Raw genomic sequence first — 12,797 nt, forward strand, 5'->3', positions numbered from 1 at the left:
AAAGCAGGTGATCATGTGATTTACATAATGTACAATTTATTTTTTCTGATGGTAAATAACAAGACAAACAGCAATGTCACAGAGAAGTACAAACTTTTTTTATTTTCTGAAAAACAAGATGTTAGATAAAGGATGTGGTATGTAGTTGCACCACTGGTAAATCAAAAAAGCATGCTACACAAATAGTCAGCCTGCAATGATAAATATTGATGTTAACTTTTTAAATACTTTGTCAAATGTTGGTAATGATTATAATGCAGCAGTTAATATTGTGTTAAAAATCTTTGAAAACTAAACAGCAGTTTTTGTTTTTTTTTTGTATTGTGTTGGATATGACATATCACTGGAGTATTTTTTATTCAGTGGGACAGCAGTAAATCTATGGACTTTACATGACATAATGTTTATGGACAACAAAGAACCTGTTGTTACATCCTCTAAGCCAAACTACAACTAATAATTAAACAAGAAAAGCCTTTTTAATCATTCATATACTTATGAAGCTTTCTCTTAAAGTCACTTAAATTTACTGCCTCCATAATATCTGAAGGCAACTCATTTAGTAGGTCAGCCACCGTATTACAAAAATAAAACTCTTTTAGCTAAAAATGACTCCTACCCTTTCTTAACCTGAAAATCACTTAGCAAGGTCGAAACATTGTTCTCTCCTTATCAATAAAAGTGTTAATACCCACACCACCCATTCTAAGATGCATTTTTATTTGAAGTGAGTTTCTTGTCATCAAGAAGACTCCTACCCTGTCAAAATTTATATTTGTGTCCTTTAGTCTTTCTATTCTCACTGTTAAGTATGAAAAAAGATAATGCATCAATGCCAATTCATCTTAAATACTTCACTTGGATCCCCTCTAACTCTTTATTTTTTTTCATGAGAAAACAATTTGAGGGATTTCAGCCTCCTCTTGTATGACAGCTACTCCATCCAAGGCACTATTCTAGTAACCTTTTTCAGCACTGAACACAGTACTCCAAATTTGGCTTAACCAGTGGACAAAACAATAAAATGTATTCAGTATTTCTGTACATACAACCTTAAATCCATTTGCCCTAGCAACAGCACACCACTTGGATTGCTGAACTAATTGATCAACTATTGTATCCAGATCCCTTTCTTTAATGACACTATTAAGGTTATTCCCATCCAAATCGTATAATTCAAATTATGTTAAGCCATATGTAATATCTTGTATTTATTATAATTAACACCCATTAACCATTTTTCTCAATTCATGTAAATCTTTTCGTAAAGCAGTATCACCCAAGAGCTTGATATCATCAACAAATTCAAGTAATTTGTTGACCATTTCTTCATCCATGTCATTAATGTAAATTGAAAGAAAAGCAATGATCATAAGAATAAGCCCTGAGGAACACCCCTTTGAACATTAATCCAGTTTGACTGAACTTCATTTTTAACAACCTTTTGCTTTCTTCCATCAAGCCACTCTTTTGTCACCCACTTATCCTCCACACCTATAGAGTTAAGTTTCTTTCCAAGTCTTTCATGAGGCACTTGGTCAAATGCTTTCTAAAAATCCAGATTACCAAATCCTACACCCTTACCCTCATCTACATATGCAGTAGCATTTTCAAAGCATGTGAAAATATTTGTAAGGCATGATTTTCTTTTAGTGAAGCCATGTTGACTATCAGACAAAATTCTAAACTTTGTTAAATGACTTTGCAAAGTATCTTTTGTCAGACTTTTCAAAACTTTTCCCATAAGCGATGTAAAACTAATCAGTCTATAATTACTCTGAAAACTTCTGTTATCTTTGTTAAATACAGGAGTTACATTAACTAATATTTAATCTTTTGGTACTTCACTGTTCCAGGATTTACACACACACACACAAAAAAAATTGTGGCTCAAATATCCAATTCTTGATTTCATTTAAAACAACCTATGGGCAATATCATTTTTGAACTTTTTAATTTTATTTCAACAAGCTTATAATTTCTAGTTGTCTTGTTCAACTTTGTTTCATCCATCAATTGCTCAACATTAGGAATACTGCTTAAGTTTTAATTGGTAAAAACTTAAGAACAAGCAAAATTTAATAACCTAGCCCTTTCATACTCTTCAGATATACAACCCTTCCTTTGTCATCTCACAAGGGTCTTGTCAACATCCTAACATTTTTGTTACCCCTAATGTACTCTAAAGAATTCATACTATTAATTTTTGTTTACAACAAAATTTTGTTCATACATCTTTTTGGATGTCCTAATTTCCTATTTGATTAATTTTCAATAATTTTATCTGATACCTTTTGGAGTCAACCTGGTTTCTTCTTAGAGTTACCCTTTTCTTTCTATAAGAAATATATTTGTTTTGAATATTGAGTATTTATTTAAAAATTTTCTACATTGGCCCATTGTCTTCAAATAACTTAGCTGCCCAATTCACAACAAATAATTCTTATTGTATCTCTTCAGAATTTTCTTTGTTGAAATTTAGAATGAAAATATCATTATTCCTGATTTCCATATGCAGCCCCTCGGTGTGGATTCCTGTACATGGTGAGGGGGCCTCCTAAGAAAGGTTCTGTTCTTTCATTTTACCTCCTCTGGGATCTAAACATCCATCCACGTGTTTGCCGTGCGTGGCGACTCATGAAGGGGAGGAGAGGATCCTGGTGGTTGAGGGGTCCAACACTAACACACCATTGCTGTAGACGGGCGGCCTTTGAGTGGCCCCCCTTGGGTCAGTCGGCTGGTCCACTTGGGCTAGAGTCAACCAAGTACCAGTGTTGGAAGTTCTCAACAGGTGTTGTGGACATTGTGTCTGATGCTGGTGTTTGAGTATAGTGCTCATGAAACCCTGGCATTGCTGCAATGTCCTTGCATGACATTGTAGGGTGCCATGGTGGGTGGGGTCAGTGGGTGTCGAAATTTTCCTTTTTTCCTATGGATCCTCCAACAAAAAAAATTAAATAAAATGGTGAAAAAATAGTCAATAGGTAAACGACCACGTCTTGAAGACTGAGCAGCAATCTTCAACATCTGTAACAACTGTACCCCATTTTCTTATATTACATTCTCTTTCAGAAAAACCTATAAAGGCAAATATCTCCCTTTTTTATTCAAAAGGGACTAGAGGGACTTGCTGGCTCTCCAAAGTCAGTAAAGAAGCTTCAATCTGGAGACATATTGGTTGAGACATCCACATCCCAACACAGTGAACTCCTCTTGAATTCAAAGGCAATTGGGGATGTACCAATTGAGGTTACCCCTCATGCTACCTTGAATTCATTACGAGGAGTTATTGTTGAGAGGGATTTGAAGAACGTCCCTCAGTCAGAGATTGTTGCTGGTCTCTCCACTCAAGGAATTTCTGCAGTGAGGTGCATCGCCACTCACAAAGATGGAGTTACACTGCAGACAGATGTCCTCGTTTTGACAGTTACATCATTACGTGCACTTGCCACCATCAAGGCAGGTTATTTAATTTGCAGGGTACGACCATACATTCCAAACCCTCTCCGATGTTTCCAGTGTCAGAAGTTTGGCCAATCAAAGACGTCCTGTCATGGTTCCCTGACATGTGCTCGTTGTGGTGGCAAGGATCACGATGCCTATGAGTGTCACATGGACCCACACTGTCTCAACTGCAATGGTTCCTACCCTTCCTACTTTTGTTCTTGCCCAAAATGGTTGGAGGAAAAAGAGGTGCAGCGTTTGAAAACAACTCATAATATTAGTTATCCTGAGGCATGGAAATTGCTGTCTGCCACTCCATTTCAGACATATGCTGCTGCACTTCGTTCCACAACTACAGTGGGAGTGTAGACAGATCTCTCTGTGCCTCCAAGAGAATCGTTTTCAAAACAAATGAAGAGCCTTTTGATCTCCATGGTTAAAAAGGTTGATGAAGTGACTTCTACACCCATCTCTGTTCCTCCCATACATTCCAACAAACCTCAAGATCCACATCCTTCAGTTTCAAATACAGGCATTTCTTCTGATACATCTTTTTCTCCCACCCCACGATGCAAAACAATCATTCGTTCGTGTCCTCAGTTACTGGAATCCCCTTCCAACAACAAAGACCTGCCCAATCAACCCAGGGCAAGATCCATGGAGGCTGGTAGACCTCCTCTGAATAAGGACAGTAAGGAAAAAAGATGTAGTTGTAAACAGAAGGGTTCTCCAGCCACTTCACCTACTTGTCATAAAAAATGGCCACCTTGATACAATGGAACTGTCGAGGTTTACGTTCTAATCTGGATGATATCAAAACACTGATTGCTTCCTACCATCCTGTATGTCTTTCCTTACAAGAAACATTTCTAAAACCTGCTGATACAGTCACCATTTGGCAGTTTTCTCTGTACAGGAATGACAGCCTTTGTGATGGACAAGTACATGGAGGGGTGGCACTATTGGTTGATAAGCATGTGTTTTTTTCACTCAACACACCCTTGAAGGCCGTAGCCATTCGTGTTTCCTTGGGTCATACCATCAGTGTTTGTTTTCTCTGGAAAAGACATATGATCAATCAGACCTTAATGCTCTCATTGAACAGTTGCTGTCTCCCTTTCTAATCCTGGGGGACTTTAATGGACATCATCCTCTCTAGGGAAGTGCTGTTATTGATAGGAGGGGTCGTTCTGTAGAGCGTATGCTCTCTGATTACAATCTTTCTCTTTTCAATACTGGTTCTTCCACTTATTTTCATGCACGTAGTCAGTCCTTTACTGCTATTGATCTCTTGATGTGCACCCCTTCATCATTTTCCCATTTTTCATGGAGAGTTGACAATAATCCACTAAGCAGTGATCATTTTCCTATACTTTTGAGTGAGACTGGCCATGGTCGACACCACCCTACCCATGTGCCCCCGGTGGAAGCTGGATCAGGCAGACTGGTCCACTTTCACTGCTCTCACAGAACTTGATCCTGCTATCATGAATCAGCCATCAATAGACAACTGTATGGCAGCAGTAACTGACTGTATTATACAAGCAGCTGCTCAGTGTATTCCTAAAACCTTGACACGTTTTCCATGATATCCTTGTCCGTGGTGGAATCCTCCTTGCCACTTGGCATGGAAGACTCAAAAACAGGCCTGGAATACTTTCCGTAGATATCCCACACTTTCGAACTGTATTGCTTTCCAACGGTCCCGTGCACATGCTAGGTGGGTAAGACATCAAAGCCAGAAGGAATCTTGGATTAAGTTCATAACTAGCATATCTTCTACCACCAGTTCCAAGGTCATATGGGACAGGGTTCGAAAGGTCAATGGGTACTACAATTCTGTCCCCCTCTCCATCTTACTCTCTGATGGTCAAGAGGTAGCTGATGTCCGGAGCATCATCAATACTCTAGGTGAAAGCTTTTGCCAGGTATCTAGCACTTCTTGTTTTTCCACCTTCTTGGCCATCAAGACTCGGGCAGAGCGTTCACCTCTTTCCTTTCGAACTGACTGTCTCTTTGACTATAATTGTCCCTTTACACTGGTGGAACTGAAAATGGCCCTTCATCGGTCTGGCAGTACATCTGTTGGACCTGATCATGTACACTATGACATGCTGTGCTATCTCTCTCCTGCTTCTCTTGATATTCTTCTAATTGTTTTTAACTGGGTCTTGCAGGAGAATGTTTTTCCTGATGCCTGGCACCAGGCTATTACCTTACCTTTCTCTAAACCTGGGAAATATCCCAAGATTCCTTCACTACCGTTTGTTTTGCGAGCTGTCTCTGCAAGACTTTAAAGAGGATGGTTAATGCTCGTCTTGTTTGGTTCCTCGAATCAAACAACCTCCTCTCGCCAACCCAGTGTAGGTTCTGACGACAGCACTACACCACGGATTACTTAATTTGACTTGAAACATCAATCAGAGAAGCCTTTCTCAAATGCCAACATCTTGTATCAATATTCTTTGACATTGAGAAGGCTTATGACACAACATGGAGGTATGGCATTTTGCGAGACCTCCATATATATAGATTACGTGGCCATTTACCCATGTTTATTTTAAAAATTTTAATGGACAGGAGATTCCAAGTTTGTGTGGGTTCAACACTTTCCCCTTCTTTTGTACATGAACTTGGGGTCCCCAGGGCTGTGTTTTGAGTGTCACACTTTTCAGTATAAAGATAAATGCCATCACTGAACAACTCCCTCTCACTGTTGCAAACGGGCTCTATGTCGACAATTTTCACATCTCGTGTCAGTCGTTGAACATGAGATATATTGAGCGGCAACTACAAACTGCCCTCAATCGTGTACTGAAGTGAACTACAGCAAACAGCTTTAATTTTTCTCTCTCTAAAACCGTTTGCATGCACTTTTGCCACCAACAAGAAATTCACCCTGATCCTGAACTCCGTATCGGTAAAGTTTCGCTGCCAGTGGTCCTTGAGACCAAGTTCTTGGGGCTTATCTTTGACCGTAAGCTGACCTTTATACCACACTTAAAGCAGCTACAGGTCAAATGCACAAGAGCACTGAACATCCTCCATGTCCTCTCTACTGCCAGTTGGGGAGCGGATCGATGTTCTATATTAAAGATATATCGTGCTCTTATTCGTTCAACACTCGACTATGGATCAATGGTCTATGGCTCTGCCAGACCCTCGGCCTTAAAGATGCTGGACCCCATTCATCATCAAGGACTTCAACTCTGCACTGGGGCTTTCCCCACCTCCCCAGTTCACAACTTATATGTAGAATATCATGAAACTTCTCTGTACCTTTGCTGTTTGCAACTGTCTTTACTATATTCTTCAAAACTTCATTCCTTACCAAAGCATTCCACCAGGGGATGTGTTTTCATTCCTCATTGGGCCTTACTTTTTCAGAACAGATGATCCGCCATTGCTCCTTTTGGCCTTCGCATCCAGGCGCAATTGGACGAATTGGGTCTGTCCTTGGATAACATTGCAGAATCCACTGGTCAGCCCATCCCCCCATAGCTTATTGCAGCCCCCAAATGTGACCTTTTTTTAAGTCATCTGAAAAAGCCGATACTCTCGATTGGAAGTTCTGTCTTTAATTTAATGAACACCTTTCAAACAATCATTCCATTCCAATTTATACAGATGGTTCCACATCAGGTAATTCTGTGGGCTATGCCATGGTTTGTTGCGGTTCGGTGGTTGTGTGCAGAATCCCTTCTGCAGCTAATGTGTTCACTGCTGAACTGTCTCCACATCTCTTGCCCTGGATCATATTGAAGCTGAGCAGTACACCAACTGCATTATTTATGCTGACTTGCTTAGTTCTCTAGTGGTCTTGGAATCACTTCATGTTGGCTCACACCCTGTTCTTGCTGATATTCAAAACCGACTGGCCCATTTCTCATTAGCATCTTCTTCTATCCAGTTTTTCTGGATACCAGGCCACGTTAGTATTCACGGAAATGAGCTTGCAGACACGGCAACTAAATCTATCTGCTCTGGCACTATCACCACTGTGCCTATTCCGTACATGGACTATGGTCCTGTATTCAAAGTTCAGCTCCATACCAGCTGGCAGTCCACTTGGAGTGAGCAGCATGACAACAAGCTTTTTCAAATAAAACCCTATATTGGGCTTTGGCTGTCTAGCTTTTGTAAGGTTTGGAAGGAGGAAATTGTTCTAACTAGACTACGCATTGGTCACAGTTTTTTAACTCATCATTTTCTTTTATCTGGAACTGATGCACCAGTGTGTAGTTTGTGTAACACCCAAATCACTGTAAGCCACATTTTATTTTCTTGCCATCGTTATGACTCTCAACGACGGCACTATTTTAAACATGTTCTGTCCCAGGGTTTGTCTGTAACATTGGACAGTGTTATTGGTGATAGTGACACTGTCAACCTTGATAAAGTTTTTAGTTTTTTAATGTCCATTAATTGTTTTAATCTCATTTAAGTGTTTGATATTTATTCATTACACCTTTTTAATTATGGTTTCCTTTTTAGAGTCTCAATCTTTCTAGTTCAATTTGACATTGGAAAATGGCCAGAACATTAAATAACTCAACACCAGGATTGGAAAGGCCAACTTCAGGTGACTAACGCTGCTGTTTGAACTACCCGTTAGTCATCCTGGCGAGTTGTTATTACAATTTTGCTGCATGTCTTTTAACAATTTTCTTACTTTACCTTTTGGTACTGGCCATAATGACACATAACCTGGAACCAGGACTGGAAAGACCAACTTCAGGTGACTGACAGTGGTTCATGTACTTACCTGTTAGTCTTCCTGGCAGGTTATGATCATTACCATTTTGCTAGAGAAAGTCCTTTACAACTTCTCTTACTCTGCTTTTTCTCTTAACATTGTAGGCTAGGTGTCAACATTGGTTTTATGCTTTTTCTGTTTTTCAATGATGTTTTGTTTTACCTTCATTTCCTTTTCTGTATTTTGCTACATTTAATTTATTTTTACCTTTTTACTGGACATTTGGCACAGATAGCCTCGCTGCTTTCTGCCATAAAACACTAAATCAATCAATCAATCCATATGCAGCAAAACATTAAATCTGATGTAGCAATAATCACTTGTACATAGTGGTTCCCCAGTTTCTGCCCTCTCAACCATTTCTATATTAGAAGTTAAGAATAAACTTAAAATAACATTATTTCTACTAGGTTCCTTAACCACTTGGAGAAGAAATCTATCTTGAAAAATTTCCATAAATCTTTCCCCCTCAGGGTTCAACTATAGTCTTTCTCAATCATGGTCTGAAATTAAAATCACTCATAATTATGACTTCATTAACAGCTGAAATCTTAATCTCACTGTAATGTTTCTCTCTGATTTTATCAGTTATATCTGGTGGTCTATAACAAATTCCTATTAAAAGTTTTTTCCCTTGATATCCACTAATAGAAACCAAAATGGATTCTAGCTCCTTGCTATTATTTTAAATATTCTCAACTTCAACAGGATGTAACTCAAATATTACACAGAGCTATTCTTCCCTCCCTCTCTTTAGTACTCTACCCCTATTAAATAACCTATATTTCAAAGAAATGTCTGTTGTAAAAATCACCTGCATTTAATCATGTTTCAGTTATTCCTATTATACCAACATTTTTTGTTCCTGCAAGTGCCTAAAAGTTTTCTATTTTATTTTTATACTTCTAGCATTATATAGTAACAATTAAGTCTATTCTTATAACTACTTTTATACTTATTTCAAATGCCAAACTTTCAGTACATCTTTTGTTTCATGTAGTTTACCACTATCTAGTCCTACTTTAAAATTTCCCTTACATTTGAGTTAATTGCCCTTGCTAACATGCCTTACCCTTTCCTACTTAGGTGTAAGCTATCCATTTCTAAACATTCCCTTCTCTCACTGAATTAATCCCAGAAGTCCAAACAGCTAACCTGCTCATTCTTACATTTTAATGACCGTTTTTAAAGTCACCGTTTGGTCTTGGTGACTTGCTAAAATTTCATTTCCACAGTTAATTCTCTGCAGTATCTCTGATAAAATTAATTTATGGCATTTATCTTTAAATGCTTTTATCAACCTTCTGTACTTATTAATTAGCTCCTCTGACTTATTCTTCCTTATATCATTAGCCCGTATGTACATAACAAAGACTGCATTGTTGTCAGTTCCCTTCATTATATCTTGCTTTGTAAGATATGTCTTCCATCTGTGCCCTAGGATAGCATAATCTTTTTTTCCTATCTACCCCCCAGACTATTCTGTCCAAATGCTGTGTCAAGAAATCACCTATAACTATAACCTCTTTAACTTCATAATACATATCCTTCTCTATTCCCTTTGCTTTCCCTCCCTCTAATGAACTGTGGTTTTCATTTCCCTGTGGTCGACACAAAAGATAACCCCACAGGGTTTTGTTCAAAAATAAATAAATTTCTTGTTTATATCTCATTAAAGCATGAAACTTGTATGTATGAACTTACATTATGGGTTAGTGTAGAAATGAAATCTAAAATGAGCAATTTGGGGTAAACAAGTTATATGATGTAGAGAAATGAAGATTGAGAATTTAAACATCCTTTTGAAATTAAAACATTAAATCATGACTTATAACCTAGGTTTTATATAAAATTTATTGATATACATTGATGATAAAGTTGTTTTATTAAATTTGAAATGGATATTTGTAAACAAGGTTGTAACACTTAAACTATGACCCACCCAAATCCAGTTCATGCATTTTTTACTTTTTTTTCACCCTTTGGCTGAACCAACATTTCTGTCTAAAAGTAACTGTGAGATACTATTTTTGTCTGTGAGTTTGAAAATCTGTGCATAAAATACTCACAGTTTAGGGATATTGAGAATTCTGTAGATAATTTTGTTAGTTGTGTGTTTATATATATATATATAGAGAGAGAGAGAGAGAGAAAAAGGGAATATGAAATTAAGTGTTACAAAAAAAATTGTGTAAAAAAAGTTTATAAATCTCCTGTTTTACTTTAATGGTCTTTAATCTGAATTTGCAGCCCAGTACCTCACCTACAATTTGGACAAAGTGCAACATCTAACCAGGATACTCTGAAGAATCAACAAGATGCTCAGAACATGCTTGTCGTAAAAGATTCTGAACCTACCACTAGCATTCAGATAAGATTAGCTGATGGATCTAGGTGATCTACTGAAATTTATAACTGCATGCCACATTTCTTATCATTAAATATTAGCAAAAGCATTAGCAAAATATAGTACTGATTAAGTTTGACAGATTAAACATTTTTGTAATTTCGTATTTGCAGTTTGAGGATTTTATATATATACATACTGTGGGAAAAATGTAACATTTAAAATTGAACTGATTTATTTCTTATATTTTCAAACAACTTGACAAATAATTTTGTTTTGAAAAGGAGCCTGAGTATTAGGATTACTAACTGATTTATCACCAGTGTATTCCCAAATGTCCATGATTCAGTTGTAATTAAAGGCCATTGTCCAAGAAGTATGATCAGTTGAGTTACCAAATTTTCATGTTTTTAAATAATTCATGGAACAATTATGTTTTATAGACTCTATCTTTAGAAACTACTGTGATGAATGTACTTGTATATTTAACTAATATATGTACTCCACCACACACACACTTTATTATATACAGCAAATTTTTTTCATAAATACTGTGCTTTGGATGCTTTAGTCTGAGGAATGGTCACTTCAATTTAACAGAGTTTTGTGTACATATCTTGCACTGTTAATACAAATTTATTTCTTCTTTTTACAATATTTCTTATGATAGATCAATTTTAAAAGATATATTAAACTTTTTGGTTTTCATACTGAAACTGTTTTGTCTACTGTGTTTCTTAAGATGTGGCAAATGATTTTATTTTTGGAAAGATTGTACTGATCATCAGCTGAAATGTGATTTATCTTTTCAATTGTATTTTTAACAGAATGGTAGCCAAACTGAACCATAGTCACACTGTAGGAGACCTCAGGAAGTATATTGTAACATATCCTTTTATGATTGTAACCTGTGCAAACGTTTAACTATATTTTTAATGTAAATTACACATTTTGTAAAAGTAATTTTTCAGGTTTTATATATTTTGAATAGTTTGTTTAAAAATCAGTAAAATTTTTATTTTATTATTTTCTATTATTCCTAAATAATGGTACAAAAATATTAAAGGGTGCTTTAAAACTATCTGTTATTTTAATTTCCTTAGAATAAAATATATCTATATAAGTTTAATTAGCAACATAATTGTTGAAAAATCTTGAAAACGTAGATATAAGTTTTCTTTCATGGAATTTTTTTTAACACTGGTTCAATGCTCGGCCAGAATATGCTGCCTCAGTATTTGCTCTAATGACAACATTTCCAAACAAAGAACTGACTGAAGACAACTTGACATTGGAAGAAGCTAGTCTGTTGAATTCTGTTGTTGTTCAGAAATTAAAGTAATTTATCTTTATGTTTATTCGATATAATAATGGATAATATCTGTATTAAAAGTAATTAAAGTATTTGTATTTACTGAGCACTTGGCATTACCGTTTGTGTTTCAGTTACTATTCAACTTAAGAAAACTGATAAAAATGTGTTACTGTTTCACACAATGGCAAAAATAATTTTCTTTCAATGACATTGCTCACTTAAATTTTCAGATCAGCTATGATCCTCCTTTGTGATATGGCGTACACAAACATAAAAATTAAAATCTGTGCTCTAAACTTCATACAAACTTTATTAGGTACTCATATTGATAGATAATTCTATTGTTTAAAATAATCTGAATCTGAGATCCAGATTTTTACATTATCCAGTGTAACTCTTTGAATACGTCAGAGGTGTGTTAAATGTGCTCAGTGTATTTTGTAAAAATAATTATTAAACCACTCATTAAGAATTTGTCCTTATTCTTAAAATTTTTCAAAATTTCAGTACGAGATTCTATATATAGTTAAGTTTCCAGACAAACATTATTTACTCATCTTTGAATTATGCTAATATTCCCTTTAAAGTTGTCTCACGGTTTTCATGGCACACTTTATAACTTGGAGAGTATGGGTTCTTGCATGCCAGTTGTATGCAGGAATGGAGAAGTTGGAAACCTTAGTTACCCTGTTTTGTAATTGAACCTACCTGATGACATTCTGTAAAGTTCTTATGGACCTTAAGATTATATTTTATCCAAGTATAGTTCTAAGATTTTGCCTTGTTTTTATATAGTGCAGTAATCTTAAGTTAGTGCCTGGTAATCATTTAATGAAGTTCTGCATTCTGTTAAATAACCACCACAGATACCTGACCTAGAAATAAAAGATTTTTTGTCATGTTTATTCATATGCTTTCTGAAAATAAATGTACTA

General features: G+C 36.2%; 1 protein-coding gene across 1 annotated transcript in view; it reads left to right on the forward strand.

The window, feature by feature from the left end:
* The window catches only part of LOC143244838 (NSFL1 cofactor p47-like), a 55,855-nt gene extending 43,880 nt beyond the window's left edge, over positions 1-11,975 (forward strand). The window contains exons 7-9 of the mRNA XM_076490231.1: positions 10,451-10,594; positions 11,375-11,434; positions 11,757-11,975. Of these exons, the coding sequence (XP_076346346.1) occupies positions 10,451-10,594; positions 11,375-11,434; positions 11,757-11,889 (337 nt within the window). The 3' untranslated portion in view covers positions 11,890-11,975. The remainder of the gene's footprint in view (positions 1-10,450; positions 10,595-11,374; positions 11,435-11,756) is intronic.
* The last annotated feature ends 822 nt before the right edge of the window (positions 11,976-12,797 follow it).

The sequence above is a fragment of the Tachypleus tridentatus genome, chromosome 2 (assembly GCF_004210375.1).
Source record: "Tachypleus tridentatus isolate NWPU-2018 chromosome 2, ASM421037v1, whole genome shotgun sequence".
Taxonomy (NCBI): Eukaryota; Metazoa; Arthropoda; class Merostomata; order Xiphosura; family Limulidae; genus Tachypleus; species Tachypleus tridentatus.